Raw genomic sequence first — 21,851 nt, forward strand, 5'->3', positions numbered from 1 at the left:
GCTTTTGGAGGAAAAATCTTTCTAAAGATAGTTTTCTACTTAAGTTACATTATAGTCCAAAGGCTATTCATCAGGAAATAAGGATTTGTTTTCAGTTTTAATTGTGTGCTAAAACTCAGTCTAAGTTGTGTGTTTTTTTAATTGTTTAACCACACCAGTTAACAAACATGGATACATATTCTATAACGTTATTGTTTTAGTTAAATAAATTGTTTAAATTGTTATTGAAATGATTAATTTTCTCCTTCCAGTAACGTACAGCAGAAAAGTTGTCCAAATATAAACAGTTAACTTATTAAACCTCACAGTAATTTAATAATTATCTGTCTATGTATTTCTAATAGTATAACCAAATCAGTACTTTTTGATATGATTGTAAAAACTACTCTGAAAATTTATTGTTCCAAAAACGAAACCTTCATCTGCTTGTAAATATTAAGATTATACCAGCAAGAATGAGTCTGTAAAAAAATGATATAAATCAAGTCTTACTGACTAGTGATTTAAATCAAATCCACCCTGCTTATGCAGTGCAGGAATCACAGCTACAGCACCCATGGCAGAGGGAGGGCTGCTCATTGTCAAATGGCTCTATCAAGGGAGACGGTCCCTGCCTATCTCTCTCTCTGAATCCCCAGCGCTGGAAACAAAGGGGAGGCTGGATGCCTTTATGAGCTCCCTGGAAGCACCTGGTTGGCCCCTGCTGGAAGTAAGAGAGACCCTTTTTGGTCTGATCCAGCACAGCTCTCCTCCTCGCACTCTTCTTGATCATAATTTTGAACAGGGAAATTTCTTAGGGCAGCTTTTAAGCAGGGGCTGCGATGGGCTTGCTGGTTTATATGACCGATGTGGGACATAACTCCTCTGCTTGTGAGCGAGTTGACAGATATCCGTTCATGGTAGAGCAACTGCAAATTTGAGCAATGGCCCCGTGAAACAGAGCCCATTATAGACACAACACACTATTGGAAAGTGGGGACCAAATCCTGTGAAGTCGAGGAGCAGCTGTAGAAATGGGGAACTGCTAGAAGCAGAAATGTCTTCAGAAACCAGGAGTGCCTGGGCTTGCTTGCGTTTGGACCAGTGCCTCAGAACCCTGCTTGTTCCACACTGCCCTATAGTGGCGTCTGCTCAGGCTTTTCCTTGACTTCGGTGCGGGGAGAGAGTGCTGGCCTTTTCGCTCGGCTGTTGGGAACAGCTTTGCATGTCCCGCTGTGTGTACAAAGCTGGCTCTGGCTTCAGCACAGAGAAACGTTCTCCGTTGCGCAGAGGTCTGCTTGTGCCGGAGAGCCCTGCAGAGCCGTGGATTGTGGCCAGCCTGCCCATGGTGTTGGCAGGAGCTACTGAAAATGTGACAGCAGCCACAAGGCACAAAGCACATGTGCTGCACAAGCAGTGATGGAACGAGCAGGATCTTGCAGTTGGCCCCTGTGCTGTGTGCCATTCCTGCTCTCTGCTCCTGGGGCCCCCAGACACCTCTGCTTCGCTCCCCAGCCTTCGCTGTTTAGATAATAGATGACACGTTTGATGGGCATGTTAGTGGCTGCTTCTTTCCTTGCTTTCGTAAAGGACAATCAACTGCCTCCATCCTGAGAATCTAAAAAGGTGCATCACCAGCCTCCCTGGGGCGCGTGTGCCTGCTTCTTTTATCACCTGCAGCGTTTGGCAAATAAGTTAGAATGGGAGGGTTTCAGCTCCCTCTCCCAGAAGTTGTCAAACAAAAGTCAGGTCCCTTCATGTAACACACACACACACACACACACACAGAGAGAGAGAGAGAGAGAGCGCGCGCGCGCACGAAAGCTCCAGGGTCACAAGTAGGCAGCTCAATAAAAGGCAGTGTGAGCCCACCTCTGCTTTGTGTTCAGATTCCAAAGGGAAAAGGAACTCCCCCCCCCCAAAAAAACCAATTCATGCTCAGAGGTGTGCCCATGGATGTGTGCATGAAAGAGAGATTACTGGATAGCTGCCTGTTGTCCGCAAGCCTTCGGAGCCTGTTTTGGGGGCTGGGGTCGGGGGAAGCCCCCGTCCCCAGCCCCCCAAGCTCCGGGAGCTCTTTGGGGCTGGGGGGGAAATAAATCCCCCCCTAAAAACTAGGTGCGGCCTATAGTCTGGTGCGCCCTATAGAGCGAAAAATACGGTATATGAGAGCAAATTAAACGTGCAAGTTTTCACTGTGCAGTTGGTTTTCTTATTCACCTAACAAATACAGTTCTTGAAGGTGGAAATTCACCCATTCCGGGTTTGTTTGAGTGTGCTCAGGCAAGCCTGTTAATTGCCCGTGGAAGCTGTTATGCTTTTTGTTTCTTCTTGGTCATTAAAACTGGACCTTTTACATGCTCAAAGCGTGGTTATAAGTTGCTTCCTGTTTCAAAGGAGGGCTTCTGGCTGCCCCTTGGGAGAACGGCCAGCCCTAAGGCCTGCTGGCAAGTGCTGGCCTTCTTTGAGATGAGTGGCTGGGCCTCCAGCCCATCTGCAGGGAAGCGTGTCGCTAGCCATGCCTAGCATCTCTTGCCGGGAGCCACAGCCACTCACATCAGTGTCCTTTCTCTGTCCTCATGTGCTGGGTGGCCCTTGGGATGTTCGAGATCAGGCACTTTTCCATCTTGCGTGTCCTCCGGCTTCTCCTGGACAGCAAAGTTGTTTGTGGCCTTGACTGCCATTTCTGGAGCCAGAGCAAAACCAGGACTTCCTTTTTTTATATAAAAACCAGCTCTAGAAATCTCTTTGCATATGTGGAGTAGAACAGAAGGCTTTGCCACACTGGAACAGTTCACTGCAAGACCCAGTTGACCCTGGGGCGTTAGTGGGCTGTGAAGTACATGGAGCAAAGCCTGGCAGCCAAACGAGGGCTCCTTCCCAAACTCCTGGGTCTTTACTTATCCTGGCACATGCCTCCCACCGCTGGGCATCAGCGCACATAGGAGACCCGCCAAGTTCCAAGGGGCTTCAGCAAATAACCCTGCGCTTGGGGCATCTAGAATGACGATTTAACGAAGACTGCACCTGAGGCTGCCTTGCCAAGTAACGTTATGGGGTTGTAAGGTGATAGTAAGAAGTGCTGACTTTTCTTTTTAAAGGGGTGAGTGAGTGTACCAGCCATTATCTCAAGTTGAGTGAATTAAAGAGATGCTTCTCTCTCTCCTACCTGAGTTTCTTTCTCTGTCGCTTTGACAAAGAAAACTTGATTGGAGGTTCTTTTTTTGTCTCCTGAACATAAAATAAGCCTAAGACATTTATGCTTGTGACTCTTGCAGGTTTCTGACAAAGAAAAGGTAGATCAGCTGCAAGAAGAACTCCTGCGCACTCAGGTAGGGTGGCCTTGCTGGTGTTACAGTCATAATTCACACGGGGCAAAGGAATTGGGTCTGACTCACTGCAAATTCATTAACTTCCAGAGCTTTGATGTCAACCCGGCCCCATATTGAAGGACTTGGGGGGGTATACTATTTAAAAGTGAAACAAACAAAAGGTGGATGGTGCAACTCTGTGTGTGTGCCACCCGTTTGTGTCATTCATCGGGATGCGACCTGAGAGAAGAGGCATTTCAGACTCCAAATGATGTTGTGCGAGTGTGCAAATTCCATTATTCAAGTTGAAAAGACCTTCCCAAATCTTTTCATTCCCCCCCCCCCATTTTTCCATTTTTTCCATTCTATCACCCATTCTATCAGCCCAGTTTTAATCCTGGTCTGTTTCTGCTGAATTCAGTCAGAATCCTTCCTTAAGTAACTGTGCTTATGATTTCAGCCAAGGATGCCATGCTTTCTGTTGAATTTCATCAGTTGATTCAAATTTGTTTTATTACATTTCATTACGTCAGAGAACCAGTGTGGTGTAGTGGTTGAGAGCGGTGGACTCGTAATCTGGTGAACTGGGTTCACTTCCCCGCTCCTCCACATTCAGCTGCTGGGTGACCTTGGGCCAGTCACACTTCTCTGAAGTCTCTCAGCCCCACTCACCTCACAGAGTGTTTGTTGTGGGGGAGGAAGGGAAAGGAGATTGTTAGCCGCTTTGAGACTCCTTCGGGTAGTGATAAAGCGGGGTATCAAATCCAAACTCTTCTTCTTCTCTTCTTCATTAAGCAATTCGTTTATTTGATGATGGTGGTGATGTAACTCTGCTGCTAGGGCAGATTTGGTTCAAGAGAGCAGGGCCCTGTTAACACCGAGTCTCCTTTCTTTGCCTTCATGCTCGCCTCTTACCCTGACCCCCTACCCCCCAGTTTTCAAAGTTTCATTATTGTTTTGCAGTTGAAATATCAACGGATGCTTGAGCGTTTAGAGAAGGAGAACAAAGAGCTCAGGAAGATTGTCTTGCAGAAAGATGACAAAGGCATCCACCAGAGGAAGCTGAAGGTATTCCCCCCCCCCCCGCCGTGCGCATGCAAAACTTGCACAAAACTTCCCCAGTTTCCCCAGTTCTGGGCCTTCTATTGCATCTTTGCTCATCTGAGCTTGCCCCTTTCAGCAGTGATTTTGGTTAGTAAAAAAAAAAAGCCATTCCCTGGGGTGATTGGTGCTCCTTCTGAAGGGAAATGCCAGTTGGATTCTGTGATCCTATCCTGATGTCCTATCCCGGTTCCAGTGTAAGACGCAGCCTGCCCTGCCATTATTGGTCTCCTAGATTAAGCTGCAGGGATAAGAGAACAAACAGGCACTTGCTTCTCGGTGCTGCCAGAAGCCTTTCTGATGCTTTGGGCACAGTTCAAGTTAGCTTTCTTTCTTTCATTCTTTTGTTCTTAGAAATCTTTGATTGACATGTATTCTGAAGTCCTGGATACTCTGTCGGATTACGATGCCAGCTATAATACCCATGATCATTTACCTCGGGTAAGTGAGTGATCAGTGTTCAACCATTTCACATTTGCAATAAAGGCTGGCATAGCTTAATGCCCTCCAGTTCAACCACATGTGTTGTTGTTTTTTAACGGTAGATAGGCAACGTTTTGCTTGATTTGGGGACATCTTAAGTAAAAAATAACTAGTTTCTACATTTTCTATGTAAATACAATGGGGTCTTCTGAAAACCTCCCCGCAACAACAAACAACTAAGGAAGCCAATTCCTAATATATAATCTGGAGTAGCCTGGTAAAAAGTGCACTTTGTCACGGGTTGAGGGTGGGTGGCCCATGAGTTTTGGTTAAAAGCTGGTGATTCGAATGTTTCCCTTTAAGGTTGTAGTGGTTGGAGATCAGAGCGCTGGCAAAACCAGTGTGCTGGAGATGATTGCTCAAGCCCGGATCTTCCCTCGAGGCTCTGGGGAAATGATGACTCGTTCGCCCGTTAAGGTGAGAACACCGAATTAGCAAGTGTTGGAGGCACAAAAGGCATCCGTCACCCTCCTTGTGTGGCTCTCGTGAAACCTGCTCCGAGGGTTTTGCTTTAATTGCTGCCTGCTGCTGTTTCTCCCCTTGGTCCACTAGGTCACCCTCAGCGAAGGTCCCCACCACGTGGCCATGTTCAAGGACAGCTCTCGAGAGTTTGATCTGACCAAGGAGGAGGATGTAAGTTGGAAGAAATAACTTTTTGCAGCCGTGGAAATCATTTGCATTGATCACTTTCATTGGGGGCGAGATAGACATGTGTCTTGAACATTCCTTTCCCTGTTAAAATGAAGAAAATAGAACTGGACACCTGTTGAAATGGTGCTGTGCCTGGTTTCTTTCTTTCTTTTTCTAATAGATTTTTATCTATAAATTTTCTATAGATTTTCCACAATGATAACACAAACCACAAAGCAGAATGATAGACAAAAACAGAACGAAAGAAGGGGGGTGGGAGGGAACAATAAACAGATAAACAATAACATCAAACTTAATTCTTCACAAATCCAACCTTTTAAACATCTTGGTTGACTTCCTCAAGTCCCTCCCTTCTGAGTTTCCTTGTAGTTAAAAGTAACAGCTTCCCAATATCATTATTAAACTAAAACAATTTCCAATTATAGTCCATCTTATTCACTTTTCTTAACATTCTATATCCCATTTATTTAATTGTAACTTAGTTTAATCCTAGGCCTATTTGTTTCTTTCAAGTAATTTCTAATTTTTTATATTACAATATTTATTCAAATAGTCCTTAAATTTCCTCGCTGTGCCTGGTTTCTGCTTGTGACCTCTGATTGTGCTTAAACAGCTGGCAGCCTTGAGGAATGAGATTGAGATCAGGATGAGGAAGAGCGTGAGTGACGGCTGCACCGTCAGCACTGAGGTGAGGCCTGGCTGCTGACTTCTTTCTGCTGGTCCCAGAGCTCCCTTGGCTCCCCATCCAGAAATTGCTTGTGGGGCGCCCTGAGCATTATTTTCTACCTAGTATTTTTCTTTACAAAGGAGGCTCCCTGACGTGGAAATCGCTCTTCCTTGTTTCCTTCTGCAGACCATCTCCCTCAGCGTTAAGGGTCCTGGCCTGCAAAGGATGGTGCTGGTGGATTTGCCGGGTGTCATTAGCGTGAGTAGACGATGCGTCTCCTCCTCTGGTCCTCCCTGTTCCTTTGAGATGGGCTGCAGTGGACTTTTCCCAGGCTCCTGGGTCCACCTGGGACTTCAGGCAGAGGCTTCTCAGTGGTGGCGCCTTCACTTTGGAATCGCCCACCTGAATTTTGGTGCAGAGTGAACATGTCTTTACAGGAAGGTTGGTGGGAGGTGGAATTTTTTTGCAATCTTTTTTTGCGTTTAGTTTTGATATGATTTGTTTTATCATCCGTACACTCCTTTCCCAGCCTTATTACTAATTGTGATCTAATAATAATAATAATAATAATAATAGTAATAATAGTAGTAATAATAAGAATAAAAATACATTTATTATTATTATTTATAACCCGCCCATCTGGCTGAGTTTCCCCAGCCACTCTGGGCGGCTTTGAGCAGAATATTAAAATACAAGGATTCCTCAAATATTGAAAGCTTCCCTAAACAGGGCTGCCCTCAGATGTCTTCTGAAAGTCATATAGTTGTTTCTTTCCTTGACATCTGATGGGAGGGCATTCCACGGGACAGGCGCCACCACCGAGAAGGCCCTCTGCCTGGTTCCCTGTAATTTCACTTCTCGCAGTGAAGGAACCGCCAGAAGGCCCTTGGAGCTGGACCTCAGTGTCCGGGCTGAACGATGAGGGTGGAGATGCTCCATCAGGTATACTGGGCCGAGGCCGTTTAGGGCATTAAAAGTCAGCACCAGCACTTTGAATTGTGCTTCGAAACGTACTGGGAGCCAATGCAGGTCTATCAGGACCAGTGATATATGGTCCCGGTGGCCGCTCCCAGTCACCAGTCTAGCCGCTGCATTCTGGATTAGTTGCAGTTTCTGGGTCACCTTCTAGTTGCAGAAGTCCAAGCAGAAGATAACTAGAGCATGCACCACTCTAGTGAGACAGTCTGCGGGCAGGGAGGGTCTCAGCCTGTGTGCCAGATGGAGCTGGGAGACAGCTGTCCTGGACACTGAAAAACTATAAACTATAGATGTGTTCTTCCACTATCATCAGCTGCCTGGTTGCCCTCAATTTCTCCTCATAACCACAGGGAGGTGGGAAAATGCTTGGCTCATATTTATAGATAACACTTTCTCTCTCACATACATATCATAATGTTAGGGCCGCTCTTATGGTCTTACTGCCTTCAAGAACTTGAGAGCAGTTCTTGAAATCAGCTGCTGAGAGACGCTGTGGAATCTCCTTCCAAGGATAGCTTTTTTTAAAAAGTTGGGTATGCACCAGCCAGGGATATCTGATCCATCTGCTTCCTCCCAGTTCTTTGACACCACCTGTTGCTCTTTTCCTGCCCTTCCTGATCTCTTTCCCCAGACGGTGACGTCAGGGATGGCCCCGGACACAAAGGAGACGATCTTCAGCATCAGCAAAGCCTACATGCAGAATCCCAACGCCATCATCCTTTGCATTCAAGGTAAAGGAGGACGTTGGAGAGCAACTGGAATGTCCTTGTGTCTTGGTTAATGAATCCCTGCAATGTCACCCGTCGTTCCCTCTGGTTCTTGGGAGACTTGTTTGTGGGCACAGACCACGCCTGCTCCTCCTTTGTGGTTGGGGTTGTGGAGGGCAGGGAGGGCAGAGGGATGGAATTAGCTGCCTGCCTCTTCTTTTTTCTGGCTTTGGGACTCTGTTAATCAGTTGTGCTTTCTGGGGCCCCAAGTTGAGCCACTAGGCATGTTCTGGGTTTAGCTCTTACCTTCAAATGAGTTTCGATTCAGGTGGTAGCCGTGTTGGTCTGACGCAGTTGAAATAAATTTAAAAAATTAAAAATTGTCCAGTAGCACTTTAGAGACCAACGAAGTTTGTAAACCTTTTGACGACTGCTAAAGACTGTTTACAGGTTTACCATACCCATTGAACCAATCACCCCATCTCCTACTACCGTTCTGAGAAAAACCCCACCCCACCCTCCTACTATATACAGTCATAAAGGGTAAAGGGACCCCTGACCATTAGGTCCAGTCGTGACCGACTCTGGGGTTTTGGCGCTCATCTCGCTTTACTGGCCAAGGGAGCCAGTGTACAGCTTCCGGGTTATGTGGCCAGCAAGACTAAGCCGCTTCTGGCGAACCAGAGCAGCGCACGGAAACGCCATTTACCTTCCCGCTGGAGCGGTACCTATTTATCTACTTGCACTTTGACGTGCTTTTGAACTGCTAGGTTGGCAGGAGCAGGGACCGAGCAACGGGAGCTCACCCCGTCACGGGGATTCGAACCACGACCTTCTGATCGGCAAGTCCTCGGCTCTGTGGTTTAACCCACAGTGCCACCCGTGTCCCTCATATACAGTCATACCTTGGGTTAAAGGTGCTTCAGGTTGAGCGTTTTCAGGTTACGCTCCACAGTGACCCAGAAGTAATGGAACGCATTACTTCCAGGTTTCGCCGCTCGCGCATGCGCAGACCCTCAAAATGACGTCATGCACAGAAGCGGCAAAACGCGGCATGCGCAGACACGGGTTGCGTTCGCTTCTGGATGCAAACAAGGCACCAGAACGGATCCCATTTGCATCCAGAGGTGCCACTGTATAAGGGTCTGGTGACTTCTGTTTCAGTGTATCTGAAGAACTGTGCATGCACACAAAAGCTTATTCCCAGAACAAACTTAGTTGGTCTCTGAGGTGCTACTGCACCACATTTTATTTATTTCGACTTTAAATGAGTTGTTCAGCTCCTGCCTCGTTGGTGAAAACACTTTGCATGTTCTGCGAGGTTATGGCCAATCTGCTTGGTTTCCAGATGGGTCTGTGGACGCCGAGCGCAGCATCGTCACCGACTTGGTCAGCCAAATGGACCCTCAGGGCAAGAGGACAATCTTTGTTCTGACAAAAGTGGACCTCGCTGAGAAAAACGTGGCCAGTCCAAGCAGGGTGAGGAAGAGGAGGGTGTGGAGGAATGATTTTGTCCAGCAGATGTTCACGGGGCCTCCGGGGAGGGCAAGAAGAGAGACTTCTGCTGGAAGATCCCAAAGGGACTTCTTATTTTGACAACTTGATTCCCACAGCTCTTGGGAGTCATTAGATGGCTTCTGTTCTCAAAGGTGTCAGGTTTGCTCTGCAGACACTGCGTGACTCTGATTTTTGCTTCCGGATTGATTTGATTGATCGAAAATATTTATAGAAAGCGACTCCAGGGGTCATCTAGTCAAAACTTATGCAAAGCAGGAATCACAGCTAAACAACCCGTGAGAGATGGCCATCCAGCCTCTGTTGAAAAGAGTCCACAACCTTCTGAGGGAGTCCATTCCACTGTTGAGCAGCTCTTAATGTCAGAAAGTTCTTCTTAATGATTAGTCGGCGTCTCTTTCTAGTCATGTTATAATTCTTAATACTTAGAATCCCTACGTGGTTTACATAAAATTATATGAAATTACAATTTAAAGTTACTTCTATATCAGACATAAAATACATCACCGCAGTGATGCACGAGCCAGAAAGGGCCCCTGTAGACAGGTGAGTCTCTGGGAGGTGCTTAAAATCCACTGCACTTGCTCCTGATTGGGCTGAGCATGGGGGGGCAGTCCCAGAGGGTTGGGGCCACAACTGAGAAGGCCGAGGGTTTTGTCCAGGCTTTTCTCTGACTGCGGCACCAGGAAAGCTTGCTTTCTGAAGTCAGCAAACTTTTATGGGCTCCCTCAGCCCCGCAGGAGTGGGGAACGGTTTCTTCCTTTTTCTTTGATAAAAACAGTTATAGCTTACGAGAAAAGTTGCTACCTGGGAGATAGTCCAATATTTAAACGTTCTCAGGTTTTTGTGTGTGTAAGAGTGTTATAATTGCTCCTTTTACAAAAGAGCCGGCTCCTTATTTTTAAAGCACTCTGCAGTTAGTTAAAGCATGCATCAGCGCTGGGCTGTTGCAGAGGGTTTTTAAAGCCCCAGAACTTGATTCAGGACTGGCTTTCATGGCTTTTGCCAGGCTAGGATGCCCCCCCCCCGGCTGACCGCTGTTTCCTATTTTGTATCTTGTTTCACTGTTTGAGTAAAGTAAAGCTGAGAACTCCTACGAGATCAGCTTTTCTGCTTTCCCATTTCCACAGATCCAGCAGATAATTGAAGGCAAGCTCTTCCCAATGAAGGCTCTTGGGTATTTTGCAGTCGTCACAGGAAAAGGTATTCCTAGCTTTGCATTGGGCCAGCGGGTGGAGGCACGGTGCATATGCTGGACAGTGCTGAGTGCTTTTTTCCCTCTCTCTCCCTCTCCCCCTGCCCCCCCCCAACCTGGCTGCCTCTAGGAAATAACTGCGAAAGTATTGAATCTATTAAAGAGTACGAAGAGGAATTTTTCCAAAACTCCAAACTACTCAAGTATGCCAATATTTGTTCTTCTTTTTGAAGTGCCTCTTGCTGGTTTTAATGCCAGTGGGCAGTGCAGGCTTTAGGGGGTGGGTTATGTGAAACATAGGCTGAAATGGTTTGTCAAGAAGCAAAGTGTGATTGCCTAAGAGGTTGCTTTGAACAGGCCATCCTGAAAGACTTTCCGACTCCACGTGACTTCCCTGATGAGCAGTGGGAGCTTTCGTCACCAAAATGGGGGCCTTTCAGCCCTCAGAAATGTCAAGTTAATCCTGTGCGAGAGCCCAGTGGAAATGTCTCGGGAATAATCCAGAAACTCCCAGCCTCTGATGTGGAGAAATGCAGAGGTTGTGTGCAACATTCCCGGAGGGATTTCGACCTGAAGATAATTCATAGGAAAACCTAACACGGTTGTATCCAAGCAATGGCTTTGTGTTAATGGAAAACACTTCGTGTCTCGGAATGCTGCCCCCTGGGGTTCAGGGACTCTTGGTAACAGTTTGGGAGAACTTCTGTAGGTGGGAAAGATCAGCAGAAATTGGGGCACTGGGCCTTTGCATGAGCGCAAATGGTTTCCATTAATGCAAAGCTACCACTGGATACAACCGCAGGTGAATGGACTCTCCCTTCCTTTAAGGTCCAGCCCTGGGCCAGGTCCTTCTGCGTCTGCTCCCTTGTCCTTAGTCCTTTAGGGCTGGAGCTTCATTCTGGCTGAGAAGCTGCATCCTGCCACAGGGCTCTGCCCGTCTTTCCGTTAGTTCTGGGCAGGCTTCTCAAATTCACACCCTCTGGTTGGCAGCCCTCCTTTATCTGGACCGTAGGATGAGCCCCAGTTTGGATTTAATGGGGGGACATGGGGTGGGCACCATCCCCAGCTTTGCACAGTGAAACTGGGGGACTATATGCCCTTTCTCCATCTTGGGGGAACAGCAGGGGCCCGGGAGCCACCAATGTGTGGATCCCTGTTTCTGACGTCTCACAAGGTCCTCCTTCCTAAATGAAATTATACAGTCTCTTTGCTCCAGAGGAAAACCATAGAATTGCAGAGTTGGACACCCAGGATCACCTAGTCCAAGGGTAGGCAAACTAAGGCCCGTGGGCTGGATCCGGCCCAATCGCCTTCTCAATCCGGCCCGCGGACGGTCCGGGAATCAGTGTGTTTTTACATGAGTAGAATGTGTCCTTTTATTTAAAATGCATCTCTGGGTTATTTGTGGGGCATGGGAATTGTTCAGTCCCCACTCCCCAAAAAAATATAGTCCGGCCCCCCACAAGGTCTGAGGGACAGTGGCCCGGCCTCCTGCTGAAAAAGTTTGCTGACCCCTGACCTAGTCAAACCCCTTTCAATGCAGGAATCACTACAATACTACTACTAAGAGTAATAATAATAATAATTTTATTAATTATACCCCGTCTGTCTGGCTGGGTTTCCCCAGCCACTCTGGGCGGCCCCCAAGAGAAGAATAATAATAAGCAATAAAACCTCAAACATTTGTGAAATGGGACTGTCTACTCTGGTGTATTTTGAGGTGTGGACTACAATGTGATTCCCCCTGCCCCAGCACCACTACCAGTTTTCCCCCGCATTTGCTTCTTTAATTTTTTTGTTTGGGAAGGTGTTCTCTTGCTCGCAAATCCGCCCCAGTGTTTGTGTCGCTGTTGTGTCCTTTGCAGGAACTGCATGCTGAAGGCCCACCAGGTGACCACGCGGAACCTCAGCCTTGCCGTGTCGGACTGTTTTTGGAAAATGGTGCGAGAGTCTGTGGAGCAGCAGGCAGACGCTTTCAAAGGTAACGGTTGCGCTGGCAGATCTGTACGAAGCCTTGGACTGAGGAGTCCGTCTCTTGTCCTGGTGTCTGATTCCCCTGGATATGGGGAGTATTGCTGGGCCCTCCTCAGGAGTCTTGCTGGAAACAACTTTCTGGACTTATCCAAAAAAGTTGGAATGTTAGTCTGTTGTCGTTTTAGCTTTTTGAAAGTTTTGAATGGTGGTCATTTTTCTGGGGGTAATAAAACCCCGGCGTCCAGTCACGCTTCCCTGTGTCGCTGTGCTGGAAGCTGACCTGGCCGGAGAGCAGAGTAGCAGCGGTCCTGGGTCCGTGCGAGATAAGGGATAAATCAAGTCCAGAGACAGTTCGGTTCTTATCTCTAGAAGCGTTTATTTACAAGGCAATAAATCCGTCCGAAACTTCCGACATCTCTCTGTGCTTTTCCAAAAGCACACACGCAGCTTCTGTGTCGAGCTGCTGCTCAGTGAGGAGAGAGAGCAAGTCTGGAAGCAGAGAGACGCTGTGCGTCACTGCTCTGCGACAAGCTCCTCTTCCCAGACACAGGACACCACGGAGTTCTGACCCTGTCAGTTCCAAACTCCACACCCCCTCTTGTCCTGCGTCTGGAGACAGTAGCCATCAATGCTTTCCCCATACACAGACCCTCACAGAACTCCTCGTGCTTCTGGAAGGTTAATGGTTTTGTGAAACCATCAGCGAGGTTCTTGGTTGAGGGACAGTATTTCAGAGCAACTAGCCCCTCATGAACGCTCTGACATACATTCTGGAAACGTATGTCCAAATGTTTGGTCCTCGCCTTGAATTGCCCTGTCTCAGCTAATTTAAGGCATGGTTGGTTGTCTTCATGCACCACAACGGGCAGACAATTCTCTCCACAGACTTCCTCGACCAAACACACATAGAACTCCAGTTCTCTGCAAACCTCTGATAGCGCACTGAACTCAGCTTCAGTAGATGAAAGCGCTATGAGACTTTGCTTCCGGGACCTCCACCCAATCACTGAGTCCCCAAACTTCACCACTAGGCCTGACACTGATTTGCGGTCCTCAAGGTTAGCCCAATCCGAATCCACCCAGGCGGTCAGCTTAACAACACCCTCAGCTGACATCTTGAGGCAAAAGTCTTTGGTATCTTGCAGGTAACGTAGCACCCGCTTAACACCATTCCAGGCCTGCACACTAGGACTTGAAGCCTCTCTACTGAGCAGATTGACAGCAAACGCTATGTCTGGTCTGCTCCACTGTGACAGATACAACAGACTACCCAGAGCTGACTGAAAGAGTTCAGTGTTTTCGAACACCACGCGTTCTACTTGCTGACACTCCTTCACGTACCCAGCCTCCATGGGTGATCTGGCACCTGCACAATCAGACATCCTGAACTTCTCAAGCAACTGCTCAATCTTACCTTTCTGCCGAAGCAAAAAGCTTCCATCACTTGCTCTTGTGATCTCTACGCCTAGATAGGACTTGACATCTCCAAGTTGCTTCAGCTTGAACCGCTTTCCAAGCTCCTTAGCAAACTTTTCCACCTGTTCACTTGTCCTTGCCATCAACAAGATGTCATCAACAAATACCTGGGCCACTTGCTGTAGCAAGCCTGAATTTCTAATGTAAAGACAACTGTCTGCAAGAGATCTCTTAAAACCTAGCTCTTCTAAGGCTTCATGTAGGCACATATTCCAATTCCTGGCAGATTGGCGCAATCCATAGATGGATTTGTGCAACCGCCACACGACGCCTGGCTCACTGACTTCAAACCCTGGAGGAGGAAGCATGTACAACTCCTCCTGGAGATCTGAGTTCAGGTAGGCGACATCTACATCAAAATGGTTCACCTTCCAACCTCTCTGTGCTGCTATTGCCAAAAGCATTCTCAAAGTCTCCGCCCTTGAGGTCGGCGAATAGACCTCTGTGAAGTGGACACCCCTCCTCTGTGTGAATCCACGGGCCACTAATCTCGCTTTGTACTGTGGTTCGCCTGCTTCTGTGGGTTTAAGACGGTAAACCCATCTGCAGCCTACAGCTTGCTGGTTAGCCGGCAGCTGTGTGAGTGAGAACACTCCAAGAGACTCCATTGAGTTCATCTCCTTCTGCATCGCCTCATGCCATTTGCTGGCTTCTTCCCGAGGCAACTTCTGAACATCCTCAAAGGATTCAGGTTCACATCTAGCCACACCAACCCAGACACTCGTGGCTTCATACCTTTCAGGTGGTTTCCCTTTGGTTGATCTTGCTGACCTCCTCAGCGTGAATTCTGGAGCTGCGCCTGATTCACCTGGATCAACCCTCCTATCCTCTATGTCAGAATCATCCCCCTCTGACCTGCTGCGCCGTTTAGGGCGAACAGCTGGTTCTGCTGGCGAGGATGGTTCACTCCTTGGCTCAGACTTGACAGAGACCTGTGGAGGGGTCCTGGGACTCCCCTTTGGAGAGATACGGAGCCTCTCCCTTGGAGATCCCGGCTCTGGACTCTGTGGCTGTGGACTGTGCACCTCAGCAACAGGTTCAGCCTCACCCTCTTCCTCTTCCTCATCTGAGTCTACCAGAACATCCGGATTCCCGTGAAGACGCTTCCACCCACTCTGCTCGCAAAACTCAGCACTGCCGCTAATAAGCAGCTTGGACTGGTTGCCAGTAGGGTATGCAAAGCGCCACGCCTTTGAACCCGGCTCATAGCCCACAAAGATCATTTTCCTGGATCTTGGCTCACCTTTTTTGCGCATGGCCTTTGGAATCAGAACCCAAGCCGTAGACCCAAAGGTGCGCAGAAAATGCACTTTGGGCTGTTTCCCATGAAGCAGAAAATACGGTGTGTCCCCTACACTGGAATTGAACACTCTATTCTGCAGGAAACATGCTGTCCGATAACTCTCGGCCCAAAAGCGCTGTGGCAGACCCGAGTCTGCCAACATAGCATTCGCTGACTCCTGTAGCGTGCGAAACTTTGTCTCTGCAACCCCATTCTGTTGCGGAGAGTGGGGGGCCGTCAGTCGATGACTGATACCCTTCTGCCTGAAGAACGATTGCAGCGCAGAACCTGTAAACTCCCCCCCCCCGATCAGATTGAAAGGAAATTACTTTAGTAGAGAACCGTAGCTCTACTGCTGTGATCCAATCCCTGATCAGTGCAGCTGCCTCTGACTTCTGTTGCAGCGCAAATATCCACGAATGTTTTGAAAAATCGTCAACCAGAAGCAGAACCCACTTAGATCCAGCTAACGAAGGTGTCGGCATGGGGCCCGACAAATCTGCATGGACAAGTTCAAAGGGTTTACTGGTTTTCCTCTCAGACCTGGGGTATGAGCAAGTCGTGACCTTTGACTGCTTACAGGCTTGACAATCTAGGTATTTGTCACATGCTTTGAACCTGCACCCAATGGTGTTGCCTGTGGCCTTCCTCACATATGACCACCCTACGTGTCCAAACCTCCTGTGCCATAAGTGTATGCAATCATGGTGTGGTGGGATATTAGCACACTGCCCTTGGGCGTCTTCAATGGACTCTCCACTAGCCCCATTTTCCACCAGCCCCATTTTCCCACCAGCCCCATCTTCTATGGGCATCTCAACCAGGAAGAGCGTGCCTTTTCTCTGGACACTGTAGACCTTCTTCCCATCCCTGAAAAAGGAACACAGATTGTTAGAAAACAAAACATCGAACCCAGCAGCCATAAGGGCTGGCACACTTAAAAGAGAGTGGGCAAGCTCCGGTACCACATACGCTTGCACCCAATGATCTATGAAAGAACAATACAAATAACCAGATTCAGTCAGTGGTCTTTGAGACCCATCAGCTAAAGTAACATAGCGTCCAGTTTTAACTGTCTTGCAGTTCCTCAGGAGCCCAGCAGATGTCACAAGACAATGCGAGGCACCGGAATCGATCACGAGAGATAAAGAGTGTCTCTGGCTGTTTTCCAAAGATGCCGTGGCGTTTCTCGCACTCCCATCGGTTGCCATGGCCACAGCCTTCTCCCGACTGAGGCTTTTGCCTTTTCTCAGAGACGCCATCGCAGCTGTGAGGTGATAAGACGCCTTGTCTTTGTTTTTCTCCTGGCCTGCTGCTTTCCCACGTCTTTGCTGGGAACCGGCCCTGGGAACCTGCTTTGTTGACATTCCACGCCGGCCGGTGTCCTTGGCAGCCTGGGCCTCTAGCGGATGCTTCCCAGCGCTGTTGGACGTCGTCGCAAAGCACAAACAACTTTCAGAGCCTTTCGCTTTCTCAGAGCTCTTGGAATGGCCTGCCTGGCCTGCCCCCCCACTGCCTCTTGGGGTGCAGCCTGTGCCCTCTTCCACAGCTCTCAGCCGCTCTCCAGCACCCAGACGTGTCGAAGCATTGCAAAAGCTTGCCAACACAGTCCCAGTCCCTTCTGGGCATCCAGCCCCCTCTGGTCTGGCTCCCACTGCGGCCTGACATGCCGTCTTCAGTGCCTGCCACGCGACCCAGGGCTCGCTCCCTTGGCCCTCGGCTTCCTCCCGGCCCTTGGCTCCTGCTGAGCTTTCGCACAAACTCCTCAGCACCTGCCAGGCGGCGTGAGCCGATTTAACGCCCTCCAAGTGGGGCAACAGCAAAGCGTCCACACTTGCTTTCAGCAGGCAAAGCTCTCTCTGCTCTCTCTCACTCAGCAGAGCAGTAGCATGCATGGGTGGGGCCGGCTCCTTCTGGACTGGACTCCAGAGCCCTGTGGCCACAAACCACCCCCTTGCTCCTCTTGACCAGGCCTCCCAGTTGGCCCCATTCAGTCTTTCAAAGGGGATATTGAAGCTCTCATTGCCCTGCTGTGCAGCAGCCATCTTCCCCCCCCCCTGGGGCTTCAGCGTACTCACAAGTTTGCCAGCAAGCCGGACTCTCGAAGCAGCCGTTCCTCCTGGCTCTTGGCTCCGCTCTCCGGCATCTCCCTTCTGGCAGGAGATCACTGCAAATCACCGCTGGCAGCCTTCTCCCTTCTCACACTTGTCAGGAAACACGTAACTCCCATAACCTCTGGGGGTAATAAAACCCCGGCGTCCTGTCACGCTTCCCTGCGTCGCTGTGCTGGAAGCTGACCTGGCCGGAGAGCAGAGTAGCAGCGGTCCTGGGTCCGTGCGAGATAAGGGATAAATCAAGTCCAGAGACAGTTCGGTTCTTATCTCTAGAAGCGTTTATTTACAAGGCAATAAATCCGTCCGAAACTTCCGACATCTCTCTGTGCTTTTCCAAAAGCACACACGCAGCTTCTGTGTCGAGCTGCTGCTCAGTGAGGAGAGAGAGCAAGTCTGGAAGCAGAGAGACGCTGTGCGTCACTGCTCTGCGACAAGCTCCTCCTCCTCTTCCCAGACACAGGACACCACGGAGTTCTGACCCTGTCAGTTCCAAACTCCACAATTTTTCCTTACTGACAATTTTATTGTTTTACCGATTTTGTAAACTGCTTTGAAGTTTGTGTACAAATTGTATGCAATCAATAGAAATCTGTGCGCTGCAAACGTTTTAAGCTGTGCAGCAGTTTGCGAGTGACTCACCATTGACAGACACGGAATGCACTTGCCTCTCTGTACGAAGGCAAAACGTGTGCTGGGGGGTTGGAATGGACATGTTTCCCAACCTGGTTCTTTAATATGCCGTGCATTTTTTGGCGTGGGCCTTGTTTCTGCATCCCAGGAGGAAATGCATTGCCTAGAGCCCCACATAAGAAGGAAAGCCGGGTTGGCTCTCGCCTGCAGAAGAGGATGTGTGGAAACTGACTTTCCAGCCCCCTTCTTTCCCTGGCAGCCCCCACCCCGGGCTCCCTTGAGGGGGAGGCGTGAAAATGGCATGGAGGCACCTTTCATATGCATGGGCTCCAGGCACAGAAAGGGGCCCCCCCACCTCAATTTCCACAATTGACGCAGCTCATTCAGTCGGGTCCCCAGGGGAGCCTTTGTGGGGCGGGAGCTGCTGCCGAAAGGAGCAGGGGCAGGAGTCGGCTGCTGCCCCCTCACTTTAGAGGGTGAATCTCTGGCTCCAGATAAACTAGCCACGGATTTGACCTCCCTTCCCCTTAATTTCTCCCCATAGCAACCCGCTTTAATCTGGAGACTGAGTGGAAGAATAACTACCCCCGCTTGCGAGAACTTGACCGGGTAAGTCCATTTCCTGGCTGAGAGCCAGAGGGGGCCTTGGTCTCCGTCCTCTTTTTGGGAGAGCTTTGATGGGAGAGGGTCGGCCTGCGTTTTAACGGGCTGGGAGCCCCGTCCTGCTGGCACTGCTGCTGCAGTTATGGAGTAGCTTCCTCAGGGAGACCTGGTGATCAGTATCCCTGCGTAGCTTTTTGTGCTTTTGTCCTGGGCGCACATGGGCTGGGGGGGGCAGGAGGGAGGAGGGAGGACTGGACCTGGGAGGGGAATCAGGACATCTTGAGCAGCTCAATGAACATCAGAACCGCTGCTTGAGGGGTCTCTGTGTTTGAAGGGGGCCACTCAAGGGCCCCCAGTTAATTTCATTGAAGGAGCAGCCTGTCATTTGCCCATCCTTGGGCTGGATAGCCCCGGGGTCTCAATCTGCACAGCATTTCCGTGTACATTCATCCGTCTGACTTATCGCAAGCGCCTCAATGGCTACAAATGCTTCTCGTTTTTCTGTCTAGAATGAACTGTTTGAAAAAGCAAAGAACGAGATCCTCGATGAAGTCATAAGCTTGAGCCAGGTGACACCAAAGCACTGGTACAGTAATTAGTTGGAGATTTTTATTTTGCTTCTTCGTTCTGCGCTGGCTTTTCGGTTTATAGAGCAGGTTCTGCGAAGATTAAAATAGGCTGCCCTGCGTTCTCTGTGATCCTGTGATGATGCCGTATATCTCAGAAAAGCCCATCTGGGATCCATCCACTCCTTTCTCCCTATAAAACATTTATTGGTTCTGCGTGTCTGACTTTGGCAACCCCTGGCCATGCTGGGGGAGGACTGGCAAGTTTGCTGCTCTCTTAAGAGAAATCCTAGCGTCTGTTGCTGACTGTTCTTCGTCCATGAGTTATAGAAGCCAGCAGAGAGGGGAGAGTCTTTTCTAAATATAGGCAAAAGCAACTCTTTGCAGAAGGCCGTAAATACTCTGCTCTTTACTGAAATGAAAACCAAAAGAAAAAAGGAAAGAGGGAGAGTCTGCGCCCTGAAAAGTTGGACTTTATGAAAGGCCTCTATTCAGCATGGGAAGCTGTGTCTGTGCATCTTTTGCGAGGTTTGGCTCCCTTCGCCGGCCTTTAGGGCAAAGACCAATGGCCTCAGGGCTATGTGTGCATGTGCAGCCCCTCTGGCAATTTCGCAAGGAGGTGCTGCTGGAGCATTGGCCCAGTCCTCCTTTGCAGCCTTCAGGGCTGGGGACCACCAGGAAGTTGACCCTCTTGGATTCCGTTTTAGCAACACAGTGTTTTCTCGCTGGAGACTTTTTTCTTCCAGGCAGGCGGTTCCTTGTGGAGCGTTTTGCACAGTGCCTTTTAGATCCTCTCCTGCCAGATCAGGCCTGGAGGCTTTGATGGATGAACTGAATTGTGTCGCATTCCGGGAACAGCATTCGCTGAACGGATTAATTTGCTTTGGGCCAGAACTTGACGTAAACCATCATTTGGCCAAACACAATAGTAATCCATGCTTTTAGAAGGGTTTTTTTTTTTTGGTTTTGCTTTTTCTTTAAATTCTTCAGTTCCTTTTAAGTTCTCATAAATAACTCTTACAAGGTTTGAAAACCTGGCTGCCTGCTCTACTGTTAAAGAGCAGAGCAAGTCTGAACCCATCTGGGCTCACTTGGCAATTTTGAGCTTACCACAAAAGGGAGACTCTCTCCATAGCAATCAAGCAAAGGCTGGAGTTTAGCTGGCATTACTAAGACGCAACTGAAGGAGCAGAAAGGGTTTCCAGTGATGCTGCTGGATGATCCTCACAATCACAGGAGAGGAGTGCAGGGATCTGCTGCTGCTGCTGCTGCTGTTTGCCTTGGGAATCAAGCTGTAGTCAAGCTGGTTTTCAGCAGGCTACGCTCTCATCCATTTGCTCCATGCAGTATAGTACGGTGGCGTCTCATGTGAGGGTGCTGTGGGTTATGAGAAAGCTAGAGCAATAATCCGCCAATGAATTTGGGGTGTGGAACTGCAGTGTCACGTGCATGAGATGAATAAACACCCAGCGATAAAAGATAATGGGAGAGGGTTTACCTCAGCAATATATTTGTCAAAATTACAAATACCTAAATACAGACGGTCATTCACCCTCGCTAGATTCAATGTGCTGCCATCTGCCTTATTGCAGGGCAGATTCGAGGGTAAACCATACGTGGAACGAGTCTGCCCCTGCGGCTGGATGGAGGTAGAAAGTGTCTCTCATGTCTTGTTACACTGTTGTTTCTACAGGGATATACATTTGGTACTTATCATCCCTGCTATACAAAAATCTCCAAATGGGTCCGAACTTCAGTGTCTGAAATCTCTGGTAGAGAACAAGGATCCAGAGATCAAGCTAAGGGTGGCCAAATTCTGTGCGACTGCCATAAAACTTAGGGAACAAGCTGTGCTACCATAATGACTAAGGCCTTAAATGACAATTTTAGGTTATATTTTAGTGATTAAGATTTAACATATATTTTTAACCGCTGCTATATCTGTATTGCTCCTGTTGTACCCAATTGAAATTCAAATGTATCCTTCTCCTGTTTTATGACTTCCCTGATATTATATGTGAACTGGAACTGGTCCGTGACCAAAATTAATCAATTCAATTGAATTCATGTGAGGGTTCAGTTCCAAGGGTTGTGTGCAGTGCTTTTTTCTGGTTGGTATGCAGTACCAACACCTCTTTTTCTAGATGTACCGGCACATTTTTGTCTACTGGTTGTGCGTATAGACAAAAATGCCCATACTCAGACCCCCTGGAACTGATTCTTGCTTGCAGAGCAATTAAAAAAACGCTCAGCCACACATATACAGTCATGCCTCATGTTACGTTTGCTTCATGTTACGTTCTTTCAGGTTGCATCCCACAGCGACCTGGAAGTACCGGAAAGGGTTACTTCCAGGTTTCGCCGCTCGTGCATGCGCAGAAGCGCAAAATGGCGTCATGTGCATGCACAGAAGTGGCAAATCGCAACCCACGTGTCTGCAGACGCGCCACTGCAGGTTGAGCTCTTTTCATGTTGCGAATGGGCCTCTGGAACGGATCCCGTTCGCAACCAGAGGTACCACTGTTCCAGAACCAAATGAACACAGAAAAGCAAAAGCACAGTCCTCAGCACCGAGCGAGTCCAGAACTGCTTAAAACTGAAAGGTCTCAGCCTCTCCCG

The 21,851-nt window shown here is 48.7% G+C and overlaps 1 protein-coding gene across 5 annotated transcripts in view; it reads left to right on the forward strand.

The window, feature by feature from the left end:
- Positions 1-21,851, forward strand: part of OPA1 (OPA1 mitochondrial dynamin like GTPase) — a 59,081-nt gene that overhangs the window by 15,171 nt on the left and 22,059 nt on the right. For all 5 annotated transcript variants that reach the window (XM_053390889.1, XM_053390888.1, XM_053390891.1 and 2 more), the window contains 14 exons: positions 3,258-3,311; positions 4,254-4,358; positions 4,746-4,832; positions 5,178-5,291; positions 5,427-5,507; positions 6,139-6,213; positions 6,379-6,450; positions 7,802-7,901; positions 9,226-9,356; positions 10,523-10,595; positions 10,718-10,790; positions 12,453-12,568; positions 18,608-18,672; positions 19,176-19,252. In XM_053390889.1, the coding sequence (XP_053246864.1) occupies positions 3,258-3,311; positions 4,254-4,358; positions 4,746-4,832; positions 5,178-5,291; positions 5,427-5,507; positions 6,139-6,213; positions 6,379-6,450; positions 7,802-7,901; positions 9,226-9,356; positions 10,523-10,595; positions 10,718-10,790; positions 12,453-12,568; positions 18,608-18,672; positions 19,176-19,252 (1,223 nt within the window). The remainder of the gene's footprint in view (positions 1-3,257; positions 3,312-4,253; positions 4,359-4,745; positions 4,833-5,177; positions 5,292-5,426; positions 5,508-6,138; positions 6,214-6,378; positions 6,451-7,801; positions 7,902-9,225; positions 9,357-10,522; positions 10,596-10,717; positions 10,791-12,452; positions 12,569-18,607; positions 18,673-19,175; positions 19,253-21,851) is intronic.

The sequence above is a fragment of the Podarcis raffonei genome, chromosome 5 (assembly GCF_027172205.1).
Source record: "Podarcis raffonei isolate rPodRaf1 chromosome 5, rPodRaf1.pri, whole genome shotgun sequence".
In the NCBI taxonomy this organism is placed as follows: Eukaryota; Metazoa; Chordata; class Lepidosauria; order Squamata; family Lacertidae; genus Podarcis; species Podarcis raffonei.